This window comes from Chiloscyllium plagiosum, unplaced genomic scaffold, assembly GCF_037043375.1.
Source record: "Chiloscyllium plagiosum isolate Xiang-an unplaced genomic scaffold, Cpla_swu_hap1 HiC_scaffold_42, whole genome shotgun sequence".
In the NCBI taxonomy this organism is placed as follows: Eukaryota; Metazoa; Chordata; class Chondrichthyes; order Orectolobiformes; family Hemiscylliidae; genus Chiloscyllium; species Chiloscyllium plagiosum.
The window spans coordinates 31,408,741-31,436,313 of NW_028270180.1; the positions used below are offsets into that span (position 1 = coordinate 31,408,741).

General features: G+C 43.0%; 1 protein-coding gene across 1 annotated transcript in view; it reads right to left on the reverse strand.

The window, feature by feature from the left end:
* Nucleotides 1-27,573, reverse strand: part of LOC122542423 (fibrillin-1-like) — a 610,102-nt gene that overhangs the window by 33,808 nt on the left and 548,721 nt on the right. The window contains exons 57-59 of the mRNA XM_087981979.1: nt 26,329-26,535; nt 22,632-22,757; nt 14,881-15,003 (exon numbers count right to left, since the gene is read on the reverse strand). Of these exons, the coding sequence (XP_087838105.1) occupies nt 14,881-15,003; nt 22,632-22,757; nt 26,329-26,535 (456 nt within the window). The remainder of the gene's footprint in view (nt 1-14,880; nt 15,004-22,631; nt 22,758-26,328; nt 26,536-27,573) is intronic.

Below are 27,573 nucleotides of genomic sequence, written 5' to 3' on the forward strand. Positions count from 1 at the left end.
GTGAGGAAGGATGTGGCAGGTTACAGCGGGATACAGATAAGCTGCAGAACTGGGCAGAAAGGTGGCAAATGGAATTCAATGTAGCTAAGTGTGAGGTGATTCACTTTGGTAAGAGTAACAAAAAGATGGGGTACTGGGCTAATGGTCGGATACTTGGTAGTGTGGATGAGCAGAGGGATCTTGGTGTCCATGTACACAGATCTTTGAAAGTTGCCACCCAGGTAAATAGTGCGGTGAAGAAGGCATATGGCGTACTGGCTTTTATTGGTAGAGGAATTGAGTTCCGGAGTCCTGAGGTCATGTTGCAGTTGTATAAGACTCTGGTGCGGCCACATCTGGAGTATTGTGTGCAGTTTTGGTCGCCATACTATAGGAAGGATGTGGAGGCACTGGAACGGGTGCAGAGGAGGTTTACCAGGATGTTGCCTGGTATGGTAGGAAGATCGTATGAGGAAAGGCTGAGGCACTTTGGGGTTGTTTTCATTGGAGAAAAGAAGGTTTAGGGGTGACTTGATAGTGATGTACAAGATGATTAGGGGTTTAGATAGGGTTGACAGTGAGAATCTTTTTCCACGTATGGAGTCAGCTATTACAAGGGGGCATAGCTTTAAATTAAGGGGGGGTAGGTATAGGACAGATGTTAGGGGTAGGTTCTTTACTCAACGAGTTGTGAGTTCATGGAATGCCCTGCCAGTAGCAGTGGTGGACTCTCCCTCATTATGGGCATTTAAGCGGGCATTGGATAGGCATATGGAGGATAGTGGGCTAGTGTAGGTTCGGTGGGCTTGGATCGGTGCAACATCGAGGGCCGAAGGGCCTGTACTGCGATGTATTCTTCTATGTTCTATGTTCTATGAAAGCACAGATTGCATGGACGACGAGCAAACTGACCACAGCACGGCGGTCCACAGTGCTATTCATCGAGTCATAGAGATGCAACCCATCCATGCCGACCAGATATGCCAACCCAATCTAGTCCCACCTGCCAGCAACCGGCCCATATACCTCCAAACCCTTCCTATTTATATACCCACCCAGATGCCTTTATAAATGCTGCAATTGTACCAGCCTCCACCACTTCCTCTGGTAGCTCATTCCATACACGTACTACTCTGTGTGAAAACGTTGCCCCTTTTAAACCTTTTCCCTCTCACCCTTAACCTATGCCCTCTAGTTCTGGACTCCCCCACCCCAGGGAAAATACTTTGTCTATTGGTCCTATCCATGCCTGTCAAGATTTTATAAACCTCTATAAGGTCAACCCTCAGCCTCCGTCGCTCCAGGGAATACAGCCCTAACCAAGTCAGCCTCTCCCTATAGCTCAAATCCTCCAACCCTGACAACATCCCTGTTAATATTTTCTGAACCCTTTCAAGTTTCACAACATCCTTCCGATAGGAATGAGACCAGAATTGCACGCAATGCCCTGTACAGCTGCAATATGACCTCTCAGCTCTGTACTCAATAATCTGACGAATAAAGGAAGCATACCAAATGCCTTCTTCACTGTCCTATCTAACCGTGACTCCACTTTCAAGGAGTACGAACCTGCACTCCAATGTCTCTTTGTTCAGCAATACTCTCGAGGAACTGACCATTAAATGTATAAGTCCTGATAAGATTTGCTATCCGAAAATGCAGCACTTCACATTTATCTAAATTAAACTCCATCTGCTACTCCTCAGCCCATTGGCCCATCTGATCAAGATCCCGTTGAAACCTGAGGTAACCTTCTTCGCTGCACCTCCAATTTTGGTGTCATCTGCAAACTTACTAACTATACCTCTTATGCTCACATCCAAATCATTTACATAAAAGACCGAAAAGTAGTGGACCCAGCACTGATCCTTATGGCACCCCACTGGTCACAGGCCTCCAGTCTGAAAAGCAGCCCTCCTCCACCACCTTTGAGCCAGTTCTGTATCAAAGGTCTTCTACCTTTGAGCCAGTTCTGTATCAAAATGGCTAGTTCTTCCCGTATTCCATGAGATCTAGCCTTGGTAACCAGTCTCCCATGGGGAACCTTGCTGAACACCTTACTGAAGTCCATATAGATAATATCTACCACTCTGCCCTCATCAATCTTCATTGTTACTTCTTCAAAATAACTCAATCAAGTTTGTGAGACATGATTTCCCACATACAAAACCATGTTGACTATCCCTAATCAGTCCTTGCCTTTCCAAATACATGTACATCCTGTCCCTCAGGATTCCCTCCAACAACTTGCCCACCACCGAGTCTCACTGGTCTACAATTCCCTGGCTTGTCCTTACCACCTTTCTTAAATAGTGGCATCACATTAGCCAACCTCCAGTCTTTCAGCACCTCACCTGTGACTCCATTTACCAAACTATCTCAAGCCCCCTTTATGCCCTCTAGATATCCCTCTTGCGTATAATTCTACTGCCTTTATACTCTTCTAAACATTCACTCGATCTATCTTGTCTATACTTGACATATGCTTCCTTCTTTTTCTTAACCAAACCCTCAACTTCTTTAGTCATCCAACATTCCCTACACATACCAGCCTATCCTGTCACCCTAACAAGAATATACTGTCTCTGGACTCTTGCTATCTCATTTCTGAAGGCTTTCCATTTTCCAGCCATAGAGTCACAGAGATGTACAGCACGGAAGCAGACTCTTCAGTCCAATCTGTCCACGCTGACCAGATATCCCAATCCAATATAGTCCCACCTGCCAGCACCCGGCCCATATCCCTCCAAATCTTTCCTATTCATATACCCATCCAAATGCCTCTTAAATGTTGCAATTGTACCAGCCTCCACCACTTCCTCTGGCAGCTCATTCCATACACGTACCACACTTTGTGTGAAAAAGTTGCTCCATAGGTCTCTTTTATATCTTTCCCCTTTCACCCTAAACCTACGCCCTCTAGTTCTGGACTCCCCGACCCCAGGGAAAAGACTTTGCCTATTTCCCCTATTCATGCCCCTCATAATTTTGTAAACCTCAATACGGTCACCTCTCAGCCTCCTGCGAACATCTGCCCCCAATCAGCTTTTCAAAGTTCTTGCCTAATACCGTCAAAATTGGCCTTTCTCCAATTTCGAACTTCAACTTTTAGATCTGGTCTATCCTTTTCCATCACTCTTTTAAATCTAATAGAATTATGGTCGCTGGCCCCAAAATGCTCCCTCACTGACATCTCAGTCACCTGCCCAGCCTTATTTCCCAAGAGTGGGTCAGGTTTTGCACCTTCTCTGGAAGGTACATCTACATACTGAATCAGAAAATGTCCTTGTACACACTACGGCAGTCCCAGTCAATGTTTGGAAAGTTAAATTCCCCTACCATAACTACCCTATTATTCTTACAGATAACTGAAATCTCCTTACAAATTTGCTTCTCAATTTCCCCCTGACTATTAGGGGGTCTACAATACAATCCCAACAAGGTGATCATCCCTTTCTTATTTCTCAGTTCCTCTCAAATAACTTCCCTGGATATATTTCTGGGAATATCCTCCCTCCGTACAGCTGTAATGCTATCCCTTATCAGAAATGCCACTCCCCCTCTTCTCTGGCCTCCCTTTTTGTCCTTCCTGTAGCATTTGTATCCTGGAACATTAAGATGCCAATCCTGTCCATCCCTGACCACATTTCTGTAATTGCTATGATATCCCATTCCCATGTTCCTGGACATGCCACCAGTTCATCTACCTTCCCTGTTCGGCTTCTTACATTGAAATAAATGCAGTTTAATTTATTAGACCTACCTCGTTCTCTGCTTGGCCCTTGCCTGCCCTGACTGTTTGACTTACACCTTTTCTCAACTGTACCAGCCTCAGATTGATCTCTTTTCTCACTATCTCCCGTCTCACCCCACCACCTTACTAGTTTAAATCCTCCTGAGCAGCTCTAGCAAATCTCCCTGCCAGTATATTAGTCCCTTTCCAATTCAGGCGCAATCTGTCCTTCTTGTACAGGTGACATCTATCCCAGAAGAGATTCCAATGATCCAAAAACATGAACCCTTCTCCCCTGCACCAGCTCCTCAGCCATGCATTCTTCTACTCTATCCTCCTATTCTTACCCTTAGCACCGGGAGTAATCCAGACATTATTACTCTCGAGGATCTCCATTTTAAATTCCTGCCTAACTCTCTATATTCTCCCTTCAGAATCTCATCCTTTTCCCTTCCTATGTCATTGGTTGCAATGTATACAATGACCTCCTGCTGGGTCCTCTCCCCTTGAGAACATTCTGCACCCTCGCTGAGACATCCTTGATCCTTGCACCAGGGAGGGAACACACCATACTGATTTTTCACTGCTGGCCACAGAAACATCTGTCTGTGCTTCGGATGAGAAAATCCCCTAACACAATCAATCAATCTCTTGGAAACCAATGTAACACTCATTGCATTAGAGCCAGTCTCGATACCAGAAACGTGGCTGTTCATGCTACATTCCCCTGAGAATCTATCACTCCCTACATTTTCCAAAATAGCATATTTGTTTGAAATTGGGATAGCCACGAAGACTCCTGCACTACCTGCCTACCTCTCCTATCTTTCATGGAGTTAACCCATCTATCTGACTGTATCTGCGACTTTTCTCCCTTCCTATTACTGTCTTCCATCACACCTGCTTTCTCTTGTAAATTCCTCATTGCCTCTAACTGTCGCTCCAAACGATCCATTTAATGTGATAAGATTCGCAACCAATGACATTTATTGCAGATATAATCCTCAGTAACACATAAACTCTTCCTAAACTCCCTCATCTGACAAGAAGAGCATATCACTCTACTAAGGGCCATTTTTGCTTCTTCCAATCTGCAGACCCAGAACATAGCACCATCTTATTCCTCAACAAAACAATGCTCCAGGCTAACCTAATACTTATGGCTTATATTTTTAAGTTTAATCAAGAGATATATCTCAATAACATTGTGTCTCTCTCTCTCTCCTGCACTGATCTGACCATGTGCTGTCGTTGTCTGTTCCTCTCTCTTTTAAAAGTGCCGTTGTTTTGACTTTTTTTTTCTCCAAAGTTCCAAAAAAAACAACAGCATATAAAACAGTGATTCAAGTGGGGGAGAAAAGAAAAAAATGTAGCAGTAACGGGGAAAGCATAGTTAGGAGAATAGATGTTCTCTGCAGCATTGACAGAGTCCCCAAGGCCTTGTTGCCAACCTGGTGCATAGGGTCAGCACATGTCATCTGACCTGGAGTGGGAGGGGAAGGATTCAGCTCTTGTGGTCCACAAAGGAACCACAGATACAGCTAGGACTAGAAAAGTGGCTCTGCTGAGGGATTATGAGAATATTAGACTAAATTAAAAAGCAGAACCACAAAGGCAATAATGCCAAGATTACAACCTGAGCCACATGCAAATTGACATAGGGTCAATAAGATTAGAGAGTAAATGTGTGGTTCAAAGGTTGGTGAGGAAGAGGTGGGTTTTGAGCCATAGGGCATTGCCATCAGTACTGGGAAAGAGAGAGCAGTTCTGTTGGGATGGGACTCTTTCGGAACTGGCGTGTCTGTGTGAAGTTCCGTTCAGTGCTCCAATTTTCTCCGGTTAGGTGGATTGGCTATGCTAAATTGCCATGTAGTGTTCAGAGATGCTCAGGCTAGGTAGATTAGAAATGTGGGGTTACAGGGATAGGATTGGGGGCTCAGTCTGGTTGGGATGCTGGTCGGAGGGTTGGTGCAGACACACGATGGGCCAAATGGCCTCTTCCTGCACAGTAGGGATTCTATGATTCTACGAACTAAGATTACAGATAAATGTTTAAATTAATTAGTGGATAGGAGGGTTCAATTGGAACAAAGTTTCAAAAATGAAAAAGAAACAAGCGTGCACAGGCACAGGGTCTTGACGGGGTGAATGATAAACAAAGTGTGACAGGGAAGGTTGGAAATATATGCAAACCAGTGCAGCAGAATAATGGTAAAAAGGCTCTCTACGTGACTGCACACAACATTTATTACAAGATAGGTGAGTTGACAGCACAAGAAGAAATACATGAACATGACTTGATAACTGTTACAGAGATGTGGTTACAAGATGACCAAGACTGGGAAGTGAATATTCAAGGTTATTTGACATTTCAGAAGAATAGGCAAGGAGGTGTGGTAGCTTTGTTAATAACACAAGGCATCAGTGCAATTGGAAATAAGGACATAGGTACAATCAGTTTGGTTGGAAATAAGGAGTGGTAAGTGAACGAGGTCCCTAAAGGCCCTCCGACCAGCATCCCAACCAGACTGAGCCCCCAATCCTATCCCTGTAACCCCACATTTCTAATCTACCTAGCCTGAGCATCTCTGAACACTACATGACAATTTAGCATAGCCAATCCACCTAACGGGAGAAAATTGGACACTGAACGGAACCTCACGCAGACACACCAGTTCCTTGTAGGACAAATACAAATTGGCAAATAATGGAGGTGTGTAAGAAGGTCATGATGATTGGTCAATATGCAAATTAAGTTCACTCAGAACAATTAAAATCACTCTCATCGACCAGAGAAGATGGTATGGATGATGAATTTCTGGAGTACATCATGGATTGCTTTTTTGTGCAATGTTTTTGATTGAGTGAGTCATGAGGCAGGATTAATAAGAGGTCTCATATTTATGAATCCTCTGGGGGTAGAGATCACAAGGTATTGAATTTGAACTTTAGTTTGAGGGAACTCGGTTTCAAACCAATGTTCTCAATTAACCAGGAGCAATTACAGAGGTACGAAGAAAGAGTCATCTAAATAAATTTTTGCAGCAGCGAGAGGGTGAGAGCGAGGACCGGGGGCTGCTGGGGAGGTAAATTAATCCTTTAAAAACTTACCTTGTGAATAGGCAAAGTGCACGCTGAACAAGAGTGGACTTACTGCTGAGTAAGTGAGGTAAAATATTTGGGCAGTCGCTTTACCCAAAACACTACTTAGGTACTTACCCATCCTCCTCCTCTAACCGGAATAAAAGGTTCAGTGTGCCGATTCAGTAAGGTTATTAGTTTTTTTACAATTGTCTCTTTGGGAATTTAGAACAGTGGGAATGGATGTTAGGGCAGTTGCATGCTCCTCCTGTTGAATGTGGGATGTAAGGGTCATCATGAGCATCCCCACTGACTTCAGAGTTCTAAGGGAGATAGCTGACGAGATAGCGAAGGCATTAGTGGTGATTTTGCAGGAATAATTAGAATCAGGGAGGGCTCCAGAGGACTAGAAAATTGTTAAGGTGACACCCCTGTTTAAAAAGGGGGTAAGGCAAAAGATGGAAAATTGCAGACCGATTAGCTGAACCTCAGTCATGGGTAAGATGCTGGAATCCATTGTGAAGGATGAGATTTCTGAATTTTGGAACTGTAAGGTAAAATAGGGCAAAGTCAGCATGGTTTCATCAAGGGGAGGTCATGCCTGACAAAACTGCTAGAATTCTTTGAGGAAATATCGAGCAGATTAGACCAAGGAGAGCCAATGGATGTTATCTACCTGGACTTCCAGAAGGCCTTTGACAAGGTGCCACACAGGACGTTACTGAGTAAGATAAGGGCCCATGGTGTTACAGGTAAGATGCTAGCATGATTAGAAGCTTGGCTGTCTGGCAGAAAGCAGAGATTGGGATAAAAGGGTCCTTCTCAGGATGGCAGCCGGTGACATGTCGTGTTCTGCAAGGGTCAGCGTTGGGACCACAACCTTTTACTTTATACATTAATGATCTGGGTGAAGGAACTGAATGCATTCTGGCTAAGTTTTCAGATGATACTAAGATAGGTAGAGGAACAGGTAGTATTGAGGAGGGGGGAGGCTGCAGAAGGATTTGAACGACTTAGGAGAGTGGGCAAAGAAGTGGCAGATGGAGTACAACATGGGAAATTGTGAGGTCATGCACTTTGGTAGGAAGGATAGAGGAATTTACTAAATGAGGAGAAAATTCAGAAGTCAGAAGTGCAAAGAGACTTGGGAGTTTTAGTGCAGGTTGAGTCAGTAGTTAGGAAAGCAAATGCAATTATGGCACTTATTTTGAGAGGACTTGAATATAAAAGCATGGATGTACTTTTGAGGCTCTATAAGGCTCTGGTCAGACCATATTTAGAGTACTGTGGGCAGATTTGGGCCCCATATCTGAGGAAGAATGTACTGGTCCTGGAGTATGTTCAGAAGAGGTTGATGAGAATGGTCTCAGGAATGAAAAGCTTAACATACGAGGAATGTTTGAGGGCTCTGGGTCTATACTCGAAGGAGCTGAGAAGGATGGGGGGGATCTAATTGAAACATACAGAATACTGAATGGTCTGGACAGAGTAGACGTTGGAAAGATGTTTCCATTGGTAGGAGAGACTAGGACACGAGGGCACAGCCTTGCAGTAAAGGGCAAACCTTTTAGAATGGAGACAAGGAGAAACTTCTTCAGCCAGAGAGTGGGGAATCTATGGAATTCACTGCCACAGAGGGCTGTGGAGGCCAGGTCATTGAGTATATTTAAGACTGAGGTAGATAGGTTTTGAGTACCAAGGGTTACGGGGAGAAAGTGGGAGAATGGGGTTGAGAAACTTATCAGCCATGATTGAATGGTGGAACAGACTCGATGGGCTGAATGGGCTAATTTCTGCTCCTATGTCTTATGGTCTTGTGGTCAACTCTCCTGTGGAAAGGAAACTCTTGGCGTATCTGACCCATCCAGACCTTTATGCTCCTGTGGCTACCCAATCAAACCTCCAGGGTCTACAGGTTCCACTATGGAACAGGCTCCCTCTGTGCAGCAGGAGGCACAGGAAGACAAAAACTGTACTCATGGTGTGTGGGGCGATGACTAACAATGTTTTTGCAATATATTATACATAATGTTGTGCAAATATCTTTAGACATAATTCACTGCTTGTTGTAGGTGTCGTGTGTATGACTGAGGCTATATGATACAGGTGCTAGAGTGACCTACGATGAGATGCATGGTCTTTGAGGATTTCTGTACAGCACAGCCACCTGCTTGATTATATGATTACGCCAAATTCCAATGATGTCAAGGTTGGGCAAGGCAAGGCATGGATGTTATGGGCATGCCATTGGGTACCAGGCAAATGCATACTAAGAGACCTAGGAAGTATCCCTGGTAGACAATGTGGTCCACGCCATTGGGGTCTTGTCCCTGCATGCACATGTACCAAATACAGTCGTACAGTGCTGGTCACCGGTGTGTCCTGCTAGACATGTCTAATCCTGAAGGGCACCATGCCAGTGCTTGGAAGATTCCAGGATTGTGCTGATGACTCCCTGAAAGTGGAGCATCTCCGGTGCAAGGGTACATGCAGCTGGTGCTGGTGAATCGTGCTGTTTTGCAATTTAGCCATGGGCAACATTGAGGTTTCCGGAGAAGACAGCAGGTTGAACCTGTTAAGAACACATTTTGATTTCCATGTTGAGTGTTTCAAATACCAAGCTTATGTGGCAAGTTTTGTAAGATCACAACCCATTGCAAGTTAGGCTGCTAACACGATGTCTAACAAGCAAAAATGGGCATCAATTGGGAACAAGCCACTGCCTAGATGAAAATCTCACCATACCACACGAGGAAAGCTTACAAGATGTGGCAAAATGATCTCAACATCTTCCCTTATTTTAACACGCATCTTCTAATAGCCCATGTTGCTGAAAGCCTTGCAGGATTTCTGCCGTTTGTATTTGAGAGAGAAAGGACATGGATAGAGGGGCAAAAACACAAAACAAACAGTTCCTTGAGCAGATGTATCGCTGTCAAAAAGAAAATGTAACAGGAAGATCAAACAAGTGAAGAAAACAAAATGAATGTGAAGATTATGGTCTAAAATTGTGAAGGTAAAAGGTCACATTTCCTGTACTTGCAAAGAACGTTGCATGAGGAAAAGATAAGGTCTTAGTCACAACTGAAGAATAGACTGTATCATAGAAAAGTCTCTCTCAAATGTTTTTGGGTGATTTAAGGTTAAGGGTAAGATGTGTTTGGTGGAGATGGCAGGAATGGTAGTAAAAGGTGACGAAGGAGGTTGATGAGGGGAAAGCGGTAGATGTGGTATATATGGATTTTAGTAAGGCGTTTGATAAGGTTCCCCATGGTAGGCTACTGCAGAAAATACGGAGATATGGCATTGAGGGTGAGTTGGAGGTTTGGATTAGGAATTGGCTGGGTGGAAGAAGACAGAGGGTAGTAGTTGATGGCAAAGTTTCTTCATGGAGTGCCGTCACTAGTGGTGTTCCGCAAGGATCTGTTTTGGGACCATTGCTGTTTGTCATTTTTATAAATGACCTGGAAGAGGGGTTAGAAGGTTGGGTGAGCAAGTTTGCGGATGATAGGAAAGTCGGAGGAGTTGTTGACAGTGAGGAAGGATGTGGCAGGTTACAGCAGGATATAGAGAAGCTGCAGAGCTGGGCAGAAAGGTGGCAAATGGAATTCAATGTAGCTAAGTGTGAGGTGATTCACTTTGGGAAGAATAACAAAAAGATGGGGTACTGGGCTAATGGTCGGATACTTGGTAGTGTGGATGAGCAGAGGGATCTTGGTGTCCATGTACACAGATCTCTGAAAGTTGCCACCCAGGTAAATAGTGCGGTGAGGAAGGCATATGGCGTACTGGCTTTTATTGGTAGAGGAATTGAGTTCCGGAGTCCTGAGGTCATGATGCAGTTGTATAAGACTCTGGTGCGGCCGCATCTGGAATATTGTGTGCAGTTTTGGTCGCCATACTATAGGAAGGATGCGGAGGCACTGGAACGGGTGCAGAGGAGGTTTACCAGGATGTTGCCTGGTATGGAAGGAAGATCGTATGAGGAAAGACTGAGACACTTGGGGCTGTTTTCATTAGAGAAAAGAAGGTTTAGGGGTGACTTGATTGAGGTGTAAAAGATGATTAGGGGGTTAGATAGGGTTGACAGTGTGAACCTTTTCCCGCGTATGGAGTCGGGTATTACAAGGGGGCATAGCTTTAAATTAAGGGGGGGTAGATATAGGACTGAAGTTAGGGGTAGGTTCTTCACTCAGCGAGTCGTAAGTTCATGGAATGCCCTGCCAGTAGCAGTGGTGGACTCTCCCTCTTTATGGGCATTTAAGCGGGCATTGGATAGGTATATGGAGGATAGTGGGTTAGTATAGGTTAGGTGGGCTTGGATCGGCGCAACATCGAGGGCCAAAGGGCCTGTACTGCGCTGTATTCTTCTATGTTCTATATCTATATATGAAGGTTAATGGGTGGAAGATGAGGACATGGGGAGTCCTATCATGGTTTGGGAAGAAGGAAGAAAGTTGAAAGCAGAAGTTGAGGAAAGATAGCAGACACAGTGAGCACTCAATCATTGTGCTGTTGTTTGGGGATGGTAGGGTGGGGGCAAAAAGCTTCAGTTAAGATAAAAGACATTTCAGAAGCACTGCTGTCGCAGGTTACCTCATCAAAACAGTTGGGATGAAGGAGGAACTGGGGGGATGGAATGGAGTACTTACAGCATGTATAGTGTGAGGTAGTGTAGTCGAGCTAGTTTTAGGATTTAGTGGGACTTTATTGTCAATCACCAACGAGAAGATGGTGATGGTAGATAGAAAGTATCCAGCCTGGAGCTTAGTGACCAGTAGTGTTCTGCAGGGATTGGTTCTGGGACCTCTGCTCTTTGTGATTTTTATAAATGACTTGGATGAGGAAGTGGAAGGGTGGGTTAGTAAGTTTGCTGATGACGTGAAGGTTGTGGAGTGGTGGATAGTGTGGAGGGCTGTTATAGGTTACAACGGGACATTGACAGGATGCTGAACTTGGTTGATAAGTGGCAGATGGAGTTCAACCTGGAAAAGAGAGAAGTGATTCATTTTGGATAGTCAAATTTGAATGCAGAATACAGGATTAAAGGCGGGATTCTTGGCAATGTGGAGGAATGGAGGGATCTTGAGGTCAATGTCCACAGATCCCTCAAAGTTGCCACCCAGGCTGATAGGGTTATTAAGAAGGTGTATGGGGTGTTGACTTCATTAGCTGAGGAATTGAGTTTAAGAGCCACGAGGTTATGCTGCAGCTCCATAGTGTCCTGGTTAGACCAAACTTGGAATATTGTGTTCAGTTCTGGTCGCCTCATAATAGGAAAGGTGTGGAAGCTTTAGAGATGGTGCAGAGGAGCTTTACCAGGATGCTGCCTGTACTGCAGGGCATATCTTATGAAGAAAGGTTGAGGCAGCTAGGGCTTTTCTCACTGGAGTGAAGAGGATGACAGGTGACTTGATAACAGTGCAAAAGATGTTGAGAGGCATTGATAGAGTGGACAGCCAGAGACTTTTTCCCATGACGAAAATGTCTATCATGAGGGGCATAAATGTAAGGTAACTGCAGGAAGCCTTAGGGGAGATGTCAGAGGTAGGTTCTTTACTCAGAGAGTGGTGGGTGTGTGGAATGCACTGCCAGCGATGGTAGTACAGTCAGATACATTAGGGACATTTAAGCAACTCTTGGATAGGCACATGGAAGTTAGTACAATGAAGGGTATGTCGGTTAGTCTGATCTTAGAGTTGGATAAAAGGCTGGCACAACATCGAGGGCTGAAGGGCCTGTACTATGCTGTACTGTTTTGTGTTCTCGTAGTGAAAAAAAAGTTGAGGAAGGGAATGGAAGAGTGAGAGATGGAACAATATAAAACTGAAAGATGGAAATTGGAAGCAAAGTTGAAGACAATTTACAAATTGGGACAGGAGTATGACACAGCACAGATACAGTCATTACACTACTGAGAAAAATAATTGAAGGAGGGGGCCTGAGTAAGGCTGGAACAAGAAAAGTTTAACATACCCAACAAATAGGCAGGAATAGCCAGGATTGATATGGGTATGGACATTGTATTTGGAGAAAATATTTAAATGAACATTTGTTCAATAAGAGAACAAATTCAGCCAGGGGCTGTTGGGAATTGATTGGACCTTTATTCAAGGACCACCATGGTGGAGGATGGAGGTGCACAATGTAAAGAGGAGACTGTTAGGGCCATGAAAATTAAGTTTTAAAGTAATGGACAACATCAGTGACAGACATAGGTAAAAGAGGCTGGAGACTAGGAAAAAAAAATTAGAATCAAGTAAGAAGAAATCAGTTCAATAGGGAAGGAACAGATGCTTTACTGGATCTTAGGAAGGAGGTAGACGCCTGCTGTACTTAGTTTGGGAACAAAGAGGTGGGAAGCCATGGAAGAAAGATAACTGAAGGAGATGAGGTTACTGACTGCGCTGGAAACAAATGGCTTGATGCTCGGTGGTGAGGTCATGATCCAGAACTAGATAACAGGGATTGTCAGAAAGCTGGGGTAAGCCTCACCAAGATGGAAGGTCAGTTTGCTAGTCTGTTCTCCACTTTTTAGCCAATTTAGTACCTGTTCAGCTACATAATTCCTGAAATTAGCAATAAATGGGTAAAAAAAGTGGGGTACATCATGGGTTCTAGACTGCTGGTAGAACTTGCAAGAATTTATTTTTAAGATTTAAAATAAGTTTCTCTTCGATACATTTAAGCAGATTAAACATAAAAACAGTCTGTTTTCCTCTATCAAAAGTAATCTTAACCAATTTAAACAATTGGGGGCCCACTCCAATACTGAATGTGGATTATCTTGATAAGTTTCATCAAAAACTGTACAAAGGATTTGATGTAATTTTTTTCATTGTTGAGATGTTGAGAACTAGGGATCACTGTCTCCAAATAAAGTATCAGCCATTTAGGACAGGGAGAAATTTCTTTACACAAGAAACTGTGAACCTTTGCAATTCTCTACTTCAGAGGTTGTAGATGCTCAGTCGTTGAAGTATATTCAAGACAAAGAAGGGACATGGGAGTTGAGGTATAAGATCCTGATCTTAATGAATGACACAGCAGAATTGTCTAGTAATTGCCTACTCCTGCTCCCACTAATGTCCTCAGTCCTATGAAGTCATCGGCCAGGATTATACAGACATAGTGGGCTCAATCAAGAGGGTTGAAGAGAGTCAAGTGTGGAAGATAAGTCAAAAATTGCCTTTGAAAGGGTGTCTTGAGTTTTCTTTTTATAGTTTTGGACATATTTGGATTTGGGATTGTTTTATTCAGTGGATAGAACTAACTACTCGATTTTGTTTAGCTGTATTGTAGAACTTGTTTAGTTACAGGTTCTAAATAACTACAGAACAACACTTTTACATGTCATCATACTAAAAGGTGTCTAATAATACCCTTCATAAATTAACAGTTGAAACATCATTTGATATTATTAGTGATTTCTTGATAGTGTCCCAATATTTTCCCATAATTTTTCCTGTAGGCCTTCACCTGAAATTGCCTTAATTTTTCATTCCTATTTGCTACTATAATTGAGAAACTGGATGTCTTAGTACAAGCTGAACCTTGTCCAACCTGACTTTCAAAAAGCTGATGAGAGGTGCCAAGGAATAAATGCCCTTCTCCCCTTCCAGGGAAGATGGTAGAAGCAGATACAATAGCACTATTTAAGAAGCATTCAGACAGATATATGAATAGAGGGAAATGAACAATATTCAGGCAGATGGGATTAGTTTAGAATGGTTGGCACAGACGTAGCGGGTCGAAGGGCCTATTTCTTTGCTGTACTGTTCTACGCGTCTCTGCAGCTGTATGGCTAACCTCAGCAACTATAAAGGTCTGGCAATGGAAATATAATTCTTTGATTCTCCAATGTGTCCAGTCATTATTGTTGTTATTTACATTTTAAGTTTAACATTCTTTCTGTTAGTAACTAGGCTTGCCTCTCAGATTAAACTGCATTGTTTAAATGAAACAATGATAGCTACTGTTTTCAGCTGATAAAATGACTGAATAACTCGGCTGGGTTGATTGAACATCATTATTGAGGAAAAGCAACTCTTTGGATCAGGTTAAGATATAATTCAATATTATATTACCTTTGCAACTTTTTCCATTCTCCTGCAACAAATATCCTCTAGGACATGCACATTGGTAACTTCCTTCTGTATTCTTGCAGATGAAATTACAAGGTTTCGGTGCCTGGACACATTCATCAAGATCTACAAATTAAGGAAATTACAAAATATATATACTGGCATGTATCATATCCAATATATTGTTATTATAACATGGAAACATACTTTTGAAATGCTTCATAACTAAACTAACATAAATATTAAGAAATTCATATTAAATATAAGTTGTAAGGAAGTGTGAATAGATAGATGTTAAAACCACCTGAATGTACACCTACAACAATTACATAGATGTTTTTGAATCAACCCATTCAAACATGTTATGACACACCTCTGGAGCAGGTGGGACTTGAATCCAGGCCTTTTGGTTTAGAGGTAGGAACACTACCACAGTGCCACTAGAATTGATACAACAATTACATATACTTTGCCTAATGGCATGCTCTTTAAGATTAGGACATTTATCAAATGCTAATAGTTACTTTTAAACAACCTGACTTTTCTTTTTAAACATCAACAATCTTAAGGAAGGCATACCTAATTTACTGTAGTCTATCTCTCTGTGGCAGGATGATTGGATGGAAAATGAAGAACAGGAAAGAATGACAAAAAGCAATTAGGAGAAAGAAATTATAGAATGAGAGAAAGGGTAGCTAGAAACGCAAATTTCATATAAGGCTTGTAATCATTTCTACAACAAGAATAAGTGAAGTGAGTATTGGTCCTTTAGAGACATAGAGATATACAGCATAGAGAAATGCCCTTCGGCCCAATACATTTGCAGTGATCAAAAAAAGCAACCATCTAATTATTCTAATTCCATTTTCCAGCACTTGGCCCAAAGCTTTGCATGCCTTCACTTCCCAACTACATATCAAAATACTTCTTAAACCTTCTGCCCCATACATTAAAATGTCCTGCCTCCTGGTCATTGATCCCTCCATCAAAGGGAAAATTTCTTCCTGTCTGCCCTTTCTGTGCCACTCATGATTTTATACCTCTCAATCACAATCTCCTCTGCTCTGTGGGAAACAACCCCAGCCTGTCCAATTCAAAACATAAATTGATCAGCCATGATATTACTGTATGGTGGAGTAAGATTGAATGACTGACTAGCCTACTTCTGTTCCTGATTTATATCTTATGTGCTCTTATGTTAAGCATTTAATGCTTAGTACATTTGATACAATCTTGCCGAATAGTTACCTCACCAACTTGAACATAAAAACTGTGAATGGGCCCTTCAACAGACAAGACCACAACCTGCTATTTAACTAGCTTCTTGTCTGTTGTGTGGTGGAGGCTGAGTACCTATTCACAAGGTTTTCCTGAAAATTGAAACAGAAAGACAATTTTTCGAGCATGGTATCATTTTTCTCTGGTAATAATTGAGTAGCTCGCAGTTCAAACCTTCCCAAAACCATCCTGTTAATGTCCTTGCCTTCGGTAGTATACTCTGGGAATTCTCTCCTTAAATGTTCCAAAATTAGAACAGAACATAGAACTTTACACCACAGGAATGGGCCCACGATGTTGTGCCGAACATGACGCCAAGTTAAACTAATCACTTCTGCCTGTCCTTGTCCATACCTCTCCATTAGACCATAAGACCATAAGACATAGGAGTGGAAGTAAGGCCATTCGGCCCATCGAGTCCACTCCGCCATTCAATCATGGCTGATGCGCATTTCAGCTCCACTTACCAGTATTCTCCCCGTAGCCCTTAATTCCTCTAGACAACAAGAATCTATCAATCTCGGCCTTGAAGACATTTAGCGTCCCGGCTTCCACTGCACTCCGTGGCAATGAATTCCACAGGCCCATCACTCTCTGGCTGAAGAAATGTCTCCGCATTTCTGTTCTGAAATGACCTCCTCTAATTCTAAGGCTGTGTCCACGGGTCCTAGTCTCCTCGTCTAACGGAAACAATTTCCTAGCATCCACCTTTTCCAAGCCATGTATTATTTTGCACGTCTCTATTAAGCCTCCCCTTAATCTTCTAAACTCCAACGAATACAATCCCAGTATCCTCAGCCGTTCCTCATATGTTAGACCTGTCATTCCAGGGATCATCCGTGTGAATCTCCGCTGGACACGTTCCAGTGCCAGTATGTCCTTCCTGAGGTGTGGGGACCAAAACTGGACACAGTACTCCAAATGGGGCCTAACCAGAGCTTTATAAAGTCTTAGTAGTACATCTCTGCTTTTATATTCCAACCCTCTTGAGATAAGCGACAACATTGCATTCGCTTTCTTAATCACGGACTCAACCTGCATGTTTACCTTTAGAGAATCCTCGACTAGCACTCCCAGATCCCTTTGTGCTTTGGCTTTATTAATTTTCTCACCATTTAGAAAGTAGTCTATGCTTTTATTCTTTTTGCCAAAGTGCAAGACCTCGCACTTGCTCACGTTAAATTCCATTAGCCATTCCCTGGACCACTCTCCCAACCTGTCTAGATCCTTCTGTAGCCTCCCCACTTCCTCAGTACTACCTGCCTGTCCACCTAACTTCGTATCATTGGCAAACTTCGCTAGAATGCCCCCGGTTCCCTCATCCAAATCATTAATATATAATGCGAACAGCTGTGGCCCCAGCACCGAACCCTGCGGGACACCGCTCGTCACCGGCTGCCATTCTGAAAAAGAACCTTTTATCCCAACTCTCTGCCTTCTGTTAGACAGCCAATCCTCAATCCATCCCAGCAGCTCACCTCGAACACCATGGGCCCTCACCTTGCTCAGCAGCCTCCCGTGTGGCACCTTATCAAAGGCCTTTTGAAAGTCTAGATAGACCACATCCACTGGGTTTCCCTGGTCTATCCTACTTGTTACCTCTTCAAAAAATTCCAACAGGTTTGTCAGGCATGATCTCCCTTTACTAAATCCATGTTGACTTGTTCTAATCAGACTCTGCTCTTCCAAGAATTTAGAAACCTCATCCTTAATGATGGATTCTAGAATTTTACCAACAACCGAGGTTAAGCTGATTGACCTATAATTTTCCATCTTTTGCCTTGATCCTTTCTTGAACAAGGGGGTTACAACAGCCATCTTCCAATCATCCGGGACCTTTCCTGACTCCAGTGACTCTTGAAAGATCTCAACCAATGCCTCTGCTAATCCCTCAGCCACCTCTCTCAGAACTCTAGGGTGTATCCCATCGGGGCCAGGAGATTTATCAATTTTAAGACTTTTTACTCTACTGTCTTCCCGGTTAGCCTCTGCTTCCAGTCTATTTTAGTCAGTTCCTCTCTCATGCCCTCATAATTACCTTTATTCAACTGTAATACCATTACATCCGATTTTGCCTTCTCCCTTTCAAACTCCAGACTGAACTCTACCATATTATGGTCGCTACTTCCTAAGGGTTCCCTTACTTTAAGATCTTTTATAGAGTCTGGTTCATTGCAAAGCACTAGGTCCAGAATAGCCTGCTCTCTTCTGGGCTCCATGACCAGCTGTTCCAAAAAGCCATCCTGTAAGCATTCCATGAATTCCCTTTCTTTAGATCCACTAGCAACATTATTTACCCAGTCCACCTGCATATTGAAGTCTCCCATGATCAATGTAACCTTGCCTTTCTGACATGCCTTCTCTATTTCCCGGTACATGTTGCGTCCCTGGTCCTGACCACTGTTAGGAAGTCTATACACAACTCCAATTATATTTTTTTTGCCTTTGTGGTTCCTCAATTCCACCCACACAGACTCCACATCATCCGACGCTATGTCATTCAATACCATAGATTTAATTTTGTTCTTAACTAACAAGGCAACCCCACCCCCTCTGCCCACCTCTCTGTCTTTTCGATAAGTTGAAAAACCATGGAGGTTTAACTGCCAGTCCTGACCCCCCTGTAACCAAGTCTCTGTGATGCCTACTACATCATAATCATTCACTATTATCTGTGCCATTAGTTCATCGGCTTTGTTATGAATGCTATGAGCATTCAGGTAAAGTGCCTTAATGCTAACTTCCTTATCATTAGAGATGTTGGAAGTCATATGTCCTAAGTTATCCTTGCTTTTTACTGCATTCTCAGTCTGCCTCAATTTTAAATCCGCCTGGAAACATGCTATCCTGCTGCTTATCTTGCCATTTACCTCCATACTCCCTGTCGCTTTCACTTTCCCTTCCCCCCCAACTCAGAAGTTTAAAGTCCTACTGACCACCCTATTTATCCTCTTCGCTAGAACATTGGTACCTGATCGGTTCAGGTGGAGACCGTCCCAACGGTACAGATCCCCCCTGTTCCAAAACTGATGCCAATGCCCCATGAAGTGGAATCCCTCTTTCCCACACCAATCCCTTAGCCACGTGTTTACTTGCCTAATTTTAGAACATAGAACATAGAACATAGAAGAATACAGCGCAGTACAGGCCCTTTGGCCCTCGATGTTGCGCCGATCCAAGCCCACCTGACCTATACTAACCCACTATCCTCCATATACCTATCCAATGCCCGCTTAAATGCCCATAAAGAGGGAGAGTCCACCACTGCTACTGGCAGGGCATTCCATGAACTTACGACTCGCTGAGTGAAGAACCTACCCCTAGCTTCAGTCCTATATCTACCCCCCCTTAATTTAAAGCTATGCCCCCTTGTAATACCCGACTCCATACGCGGGAAAAGGTTCACACTGTCAACCCTATCTAACCCCCTAATCATCTTGTACACCTCAATCAAGTCACCCCTAAACCTTCTTTTCTCTAATGAAAACAGCCCCAAGTGTCTCAGTCTTTCCTCATACGATCTTCCTTCCATACCAGGCAACATCCTGGTAAACCTCCTCTGCACCCGTTCCAGTGCCTCCACATCCTTCCTATAGTATGGCGACCAAAACTGCACACAATATTCCAGATGCGGCCGCACCAGAGTTTTATACAACTGCATCATGACCTCAGGACTCCGGAACTCAATTCCTCTACCAATAAAAGCCAGTACGCCATATGCCTTCCTCACCGCACTATTTACCTGGGTGGCAACTTTCAGAGATCTGTGTACATGGACACCAAGATCCCTCTGCTCATCCACACTACCAAGTATCCGACCATTAGCCCAGTACCCCATCTTTTTGTTATTCTTCCCAAAGTGAATCACCTCACATTTAGCTACATTGAATTCCATTTGCCACCTTTCTGCCCAGCTCTGCAGCTTCTCTATATCCTGCTGTAACCTGCCACATCCTTCCTCACTGTCAACAACTCCTCCGACTTTCGTATCATCCGCAAACTTGCTCACCCAACCTTCTAACCCCTCTTCCAGGTCATTTATAAAAATGACAAACAGCAATGGTCCCAAAACAGATCCTTGCAGAACACCGCTAGTGACGGCACTCCATGAAGAAACTTTGCCATCAACTACTACCCTCTGTCTTCTTCCATCCAGCCAATTCCTAATCCAAACCTCCAACTCACCCTCAATTTTCTTGTCCCTATGCCAATTGGCACGTGGCTCGGGCAGCAATCCGGAGATTATGACCCTTGAGGACCTGTGCTTCAATTTCCTGCCTAGTGCTTCGTAATGCCCAAACAGGTCCTCCACCCTAGTCTTGCCTATGTTGTTGGTACCAACGTGGACCACAACAACTGGATCCTCCCCCTCCCGCTCCAATATCCTTTCAATCCTCCCCCTCCCGCTCCAATATTCCTTGCATATTCATGTACTTATCTGAAAGTCCCTTTAATGCCCTTATCATATCTGCGTTCCAGACTGTGTAAAAAATAAACTTGCCCCTCACATCTCCTTTGAGTTTTTTCCCTCTCACCTTAAATGCATGCCCCCTAGTATTAGACATTTCAACAATGGATAAAAGATTCTGTCAACCCTATCCATGTGTTGCATAATTTTATAGACTTTTATCAACTCTCACCTCAGCATCCGCTGCTCCAGAGAAAATAACCCAAGCTTTTCTGACCTCTCTTTACAGCTTGTACCTCTAATGCAGGCAGCATCCTGGTAAATCTTTTCTGCACCCTCTCCAAAGCTTCCATATCCTTCCTATAGTGTGCAACCAGAATTGAATGCAATACTCTAAGTGTGGCCTAAGCAAAGTCTTATAAAGCTGCAACATGACATCATGATTCTTGTACTCAATTCTCTGACCAATAAAGGCAAGCATGTTATCGGACTTCTGTACCACCCTATCTACTTGAGTGGCCACTTTCAGGGAGCTATGGACTTGAACCCCAAGACGCCTCTATATATCAATGCTATTTAGAATTTTGCCGTTAATTGTACACTTTTCCTTTACATTTGATATCCCAGAGTGCAACATTCACACTTATCCAAATTAAACTCCATCTGCCACTTCTCCGCCCATATCTGCAACTGACTATATTTTGCTACATTTGATAACCTTCTACAATACCCTGAACTCCACCGATTTTTGTATTGTCTGCAAACTTACTAACCCACCCATCTACATTTTCATCTAAGTTATTTATAAAATGTCACAAATAGCAAAGGTCCCAGTATGGATCTCTGCGGAACACCACTAGTCACGGACCTCCAGCCAGAAAAACACCCTTCCACTACCCTCTGCTTCTATAGGCAAGCCAATTCTAAATCCAAGCAGCCAAGTCACTGTGGATCCCTTGTATCTTAATCTTCTGGATGAGCATACCATGAAGGACATGTTGAAAGCTTTCTAAAATCAATGTAGACATCTTCCATTAGTCATTAATCACCTTTGTCGCCTCCTTGAAAAATTCAATCAAGGCATGATCTGCCTTCCACAAAGCCATGCTGACTGTCCCTAATTGGGCCATGCTTTTACAAATGTGCATAAATCCTATCCCTAAGAATGCTCTCCAATAGCTTCTTCCCAAGTATCGCTGTAAGATTCATCAGTTTATAGTTTCCTGGATTATCCCTGCTTCCCTTGTTGAACAGAGGAACAACATTAGCTACTTGCCAGTCCTCTTGTATCTCTCCAGTGGCTAGTGAGGATACAAAGATCTTGGTGAAGGCCCCAGCAATCTCCTCTCTTGCCTGGCTTGGATACCATCAGGCCCTGGTGACTTATCCACCTTAATGCTCTTCAAGAGACCCAACACCACTTCTTTCTTGATCTCAAAATGCCCTAGCATAGTAGCAGGATCCACACAAATCTTACTATTCTCCATATCCTTCTCCTGGGTGAATACCGACACATTTAGGATCTCTCTCACATCCTCTGCCTCCAAACATACGTTTCCTTCTTTATCCTTGAGTGATCCTACCTTCTCCCTAGTTATACCTTTCCTTTTAATAATGTATGGAATGCCTTGGGATTTTCTTTAACCCTACTTGCCAAGGTCATTTCATGGCTTCTTCTTGCTCTTCTAATTCCTTGCTTGAGTTCTTTCCTGCTTCCAACATTCTTTCTGTCAAGGTCTAAATTTTCTCAAAATAATTCTGCCACAGGTTTATCTTTTGTGAAGTATTTTAGGACATTTACAACACTAAAGCCACCCTAATCAATGTTTACGAATACTGAAATAAAAGGGGATCTGTTAGCATTAACAGATTAGTTGCACTGTCAAGAACGTTTAGTTTCTTACAGTTAGCTAATTTTGATTTTAATGTGGTGTTCAAAGATGAATGGCTATCGTTTGCTACATGCATTAAATTGCTGACTGTTTACATCCATTATTTTCTTAAATGTATCAGCACAGTTTTTATGATCTATATCCTTGTACCTAAAAGCTATTTTTTAAATACTTGCCTACACAAGATACGCCAGACAGATCGGTGGTGTAACCAGTCTTGCACAGACATCGATATGATCCCACAGTATTAATACATTGTCCGTTCAGACACAGGTTTGCAAGAACTTGACATTCATCAATATCTGAAACAAAATAAATAATTAATAAAAGATCGTCCAAGTCTAATAGAATCGGCCTAAAAGAACACAAAATAATTTGCTATTCTTTTCTCCTGAAGGTACTGGTTGCTCATGTGGTAGGATATCTGTAACATAATTTAGTTCATCCTAGCTTTTTGAATTGGTGATTTCGCCTATGCCCAGGCTACGGCACTGACAAGCTTTCTAAATGTGATGGTTGCCAATCTGAAACTGGAACTCTCTTTGCATGGATGCTGTGGCCAAATACAGTTTCTTATAACACTTTTCTAATATATATCATTGACCTAAAACATTCATACCATTTCTCCTCATAGGAAGAAGCAAATGTGGAGAAAACATTTCAAATGGTAACATTCTATATTGAAAAAGTCAGAAATTCACCAATTGGTGAAAATTTCTCATTCCTGTTTCTGGCCAATGGTAATGTGTAGGATGTTGAAGTTGGGGATTCAGTGATAGCAATGCAATTCAATGTTGGATGGAAATGGTTAAATTCTCTCCTGCTGGACATGGTCGTGTGTGATTCTTGAACAAAGTAAGGACTGCAGATGCTGGAGATCAGTCGAGAGTGTGGTGCAGGAAAAGCACAGCAGGTTAGGCAGCATCTGAGGAGCAGGATGATCGACATTTTGGGCATGAGCCCTTCATCAGGAATGAGGACTGTGGTACTTGCCTATTACAAATCATCATCTATGTACAGATTAGCAAACTAATGCAATGAAAGGTTAGACTCCTTACCCTATCAGGTAATAGGATATTTATTTTGTCAAGATCTATACTTGCTGCTCAATGATTTATTGTGACAAAAGGAAACACAAATTACAAGTGGCCACAGTGTACATTGCTACTGAAACATGTTTGAAGCTTTGTCTTGTAAAGAGCATTCCAACATTCCTTCTTCTTCCTTGTCTTCAGGTATACCTCTGGAACTAGAGGGCAAGTCGAGGTTATGGATCTCATTGCACACTACCTTCATTCAAATTACACAATGCAAGCATCAGCACAGTGTCCCGAAGAGTTACCAAGTGACACTGAGAAGCCTGAAGCAATGGCAGCAACAAGTGGATAGAGGAGTAGAAATCTGATCTCTGGAGTAAACGTTGATATCTTTCTTTGACTACGAAAGTTGATGATTTGAAGATCATCGGCCTGTTATTTAAAAGAAAATTTCGGAGTAGGACTGACTACTATAGCCCTGCTTTTCTGCTGAAAATAACATGTCCATCACCAGCTTACTTTATACATTGCATTACAAATAACATGGCAACTTCAGAGAAATCAGCATGTGCAAATCCAATGACAGTCATAATATTTACCTTAAATCCTCAAATGCTTCTGGAGAGGCCTAAATTGCAAACCTTTAACAAGCTACCTTTTGAATCTTTGTCTGTGAAAACAGTTTTCCTTTGGCTGCGCCTGGTCTTGTCGAGAAGTTTACTTGGCTAATGACAAGTGCAGGTAGTGCACGTCTGAGGCTATTTGATGTACCCAACAAAGAATGTTAAATGTAAAGTAATAAGTTTGAGCAGTTCAGCTTTAAGAAACTCTTTGCAGCTAGATCAGAAAATAACTGCTCTTTAATATCCAGTTTCAGTGAGTATGTTGAGTTCATAGCAGAGACAGAACATAATTCAAATAACTTGACAGTCAATGGGATAACTCCATCACTTCATTCAGGGAAGGCCCACTGTAGTACATGTCAGAGCATCATTTAAGTAGCCAGCAGCTTGTCGTTCCTCAGCCAAGGTGGTGGTGGGATAAGGAGGGGAGGTGACAGTCTGGCTAATTGGATGCTGGCAGCTCTTTATTTGGGGCACTGTGTCACAATGCGTCCGCCGCTACACCCAGGCTGAACTGGAGCAGTTCATCGACTTCACCCACAACTTCTACCCCGCCCTCAAACTCACTTAGTCCATCTCAGACATTCCCCTCCTTTTTGTTGACCTCTCCATTTCCATCTCCAGCGACAGTCTCCAGACGGACACTTACTATGAATCCACAGACTCTCACACCTGTCTGGATTACACCTCCTCCCACCCAGTATCCTGCAAAGACTCCATCCCATTCTCCCAATTCCTCTGCCTATGCCACATCTGCTCAGACAAGGAGACATTCCACTCCCAAGCATTCCACATGTTCGCCTAGTTTGAACAACGTGCTTTTCCTCCCTCTGTCATCCAGACAGTCCTCCACCACACTGCTTCCATTCCCTATTCCACTGCTCTAAACCCCATCCCCCACTAAATGAAATAATGTCAGGGTCCCCCTTGTCCTCATCAACTACCCCTCCGGTCTCCATATCCAACGCGTCATCCTTAAACATGTGTGCCAACTCCAAATAGAGCCCCATTCACCAAGAACATCTTCCCCTCCTCACCCTTCTCTGCCTTCCGTAAGGACCGTTCCCTTCGCCAATCCTTGGTTTGCGCCAACCTCTCCACCAACCCCACCCAGAACCCCCAGGTACCTTCCCCTGCGACCGGAAACAATGTAAAACCTGCTGGCATACCGCCTCCCTCACCTCTATCCAGGGCCCCAAACAGTCCACCCAGGTGAGACAGAGGTTCACCTGCCTCTCCTCCAACCTAGTTTACTGTATCCAGTGCTCCGATGCTGTCTTCTCTATATCAGGGGCACCAACCATAAACTAAGGGAACATTTCGCTGAGCATCTCAGCTGGGCCTGCAGAGGCTGACTGGACCTCCCAATCACTGCCCATTTTAATTCCCCTTTCCACTCCCTTTCAGACATGACCATCCAAGGCTCTTCCGTTGTTATAACAAATCAAAACGCAAATTGGAGGAACAACACCTCATCTTCCACCTGGGCAGCCTACAGCCTGGAGGACTCAACAGTGGATTCTCCAATTTCAAATAACCTTCCTTCCTGTCACCTGACTCCCTTCCCAGCCCCTCCCCCTCCCTTCCATTCCTCTCATTGACCCTTCCTCCCAACCAGGTACCCTGTACCTGTCTTCACCTATCCCAACTTCTTCACCCTGTCGTCCCTATCTCCTTTATCTGCCACTCTCCTCACACCCACCCACAGTTCTGAAGAAAGGTTACACCCTAAATGTTGACTTCTCCACCTCCTGACACTGCCTGGTTTGCTGTATTCTTCCAGCCTCCGGTTTGTCTACCTTGGATTCCAGCATCTGCAGTTTTTTTGTCTCTTGCTCTTTAAATGTAGCTAGCTGTGGTAATACAAGAGTCCCAGGTAGTGAATGACCTAGACCACTACTGAGTGAAGGCAAGATTGGGGGGGTCACTGGCTGAGGTGGACTAGTGCAATGGTGGGGGTGGGGTTGGAAGAAAAGGAAGGGATGCATGCTTCAACAGAGCCCGCCTCAACACATCTGAAAACACTCATAAGAATGAAAACATAGCGTTCTTTCAAAGTTTAGAACTATTTTCATAAGGAAAATCATTACTTGGATTATTCTGTTATTATCCAATGTATCATATGAAGTGGAAACATATGGAATCGAAATATATAAACACAGACCAAAAAAAAAGAAATTATAGAGTATCTCTGATCACATTTGACAAATTACCTTTTCCATCTGTGGTGTAACCAGGTCCAAGTGGACATAGTTTTTTATAGGGTCCTGTTCCTGGCAAAGGGCAGATTTCACATTGTGCACCCCAGCCACGTCCACCATCACAGCAGCATTCTGATTTTGTAACAAGACGTCGACTACTGGAGGCCATCTGACACATAGTCTGAAGTACTTCGGAGAAACAAAAACCTTTACGGTTGTCTGTAATAAATTAGGTGTTGCAACATGTGATTAAATCAAGTTACATCACATTCCTTTCATAAGCATTTACTTTGTTTAAATGTAACAGTTATTTTCAGCTATATCACTAAATTTGGATATGCTATGTGATAAGTCAGGCAACATTCACTCCTGCTGCTTTGATTTTTCCAAGGTTTTGAAATTCGTTGCCAATATTGCATTTAAAACTGTTAATAACAAGTACTGAAATGCAATGGTTTATGAATTTACAAAGCACTAATTCCTTTAAAATTGAGTACCAACATACATACAGTACCTATCACTTTGAAACTCATATGTGTATGCTTATAATTTTAATGTCAAATCATGTTAAATTCAGCTATCACTACTTTCTCCAAAAATTACTGTATATAAATTAATTCACTACTTTATTATAAATACATTCACATATCATAGATTATTTTATGAAAAAAGGAATTACTAAGTTTGTAAATTGCTTCATAATGTTATTTATTTCAAAAATTGTAAGAAAGATATCATCTATCGACAATAGCATCAAAGTTGTCATGGGTGACTTCAACTTCCCTAATATTGATCGGAACCTCCTTAGTGCAAATAGTTTGGATGGAGCAGATTTTGTCCGGTGTGTCCAGGAAGGATTAGGCCGACTAGAGGGGAGACCATATTGAATTTGGTGCTTGGCAACGAACCAGACCAGGTGTCAGATCTCTTGGCGGGAGAGCATTTCCGTGATGGTGTTTGCAACTTTCTGACCGTTACAGTAGCCATGGAGAGGGATATGAGCAGATGGTATAGGAAGGTATTTAATTGGGGGAGGGGGAAATACAATGTTATTAGGCAGGAACTGTGGAGCACAAATTGGGAACAGATATTCTCAGGAAAACGCACAACAGAAATGTGAAGGTTATTTAGGGAGCTTTTGCTGTGAGTGCTGGGTAGGTTTGTCCTACTGAGGCAAAGAAGGGATGGCAGGGTGAAGGAACCTTGGATGACGAGAGATGTGGAATATCCAGTCAAGAGGAAGAAGGAAACCTATTT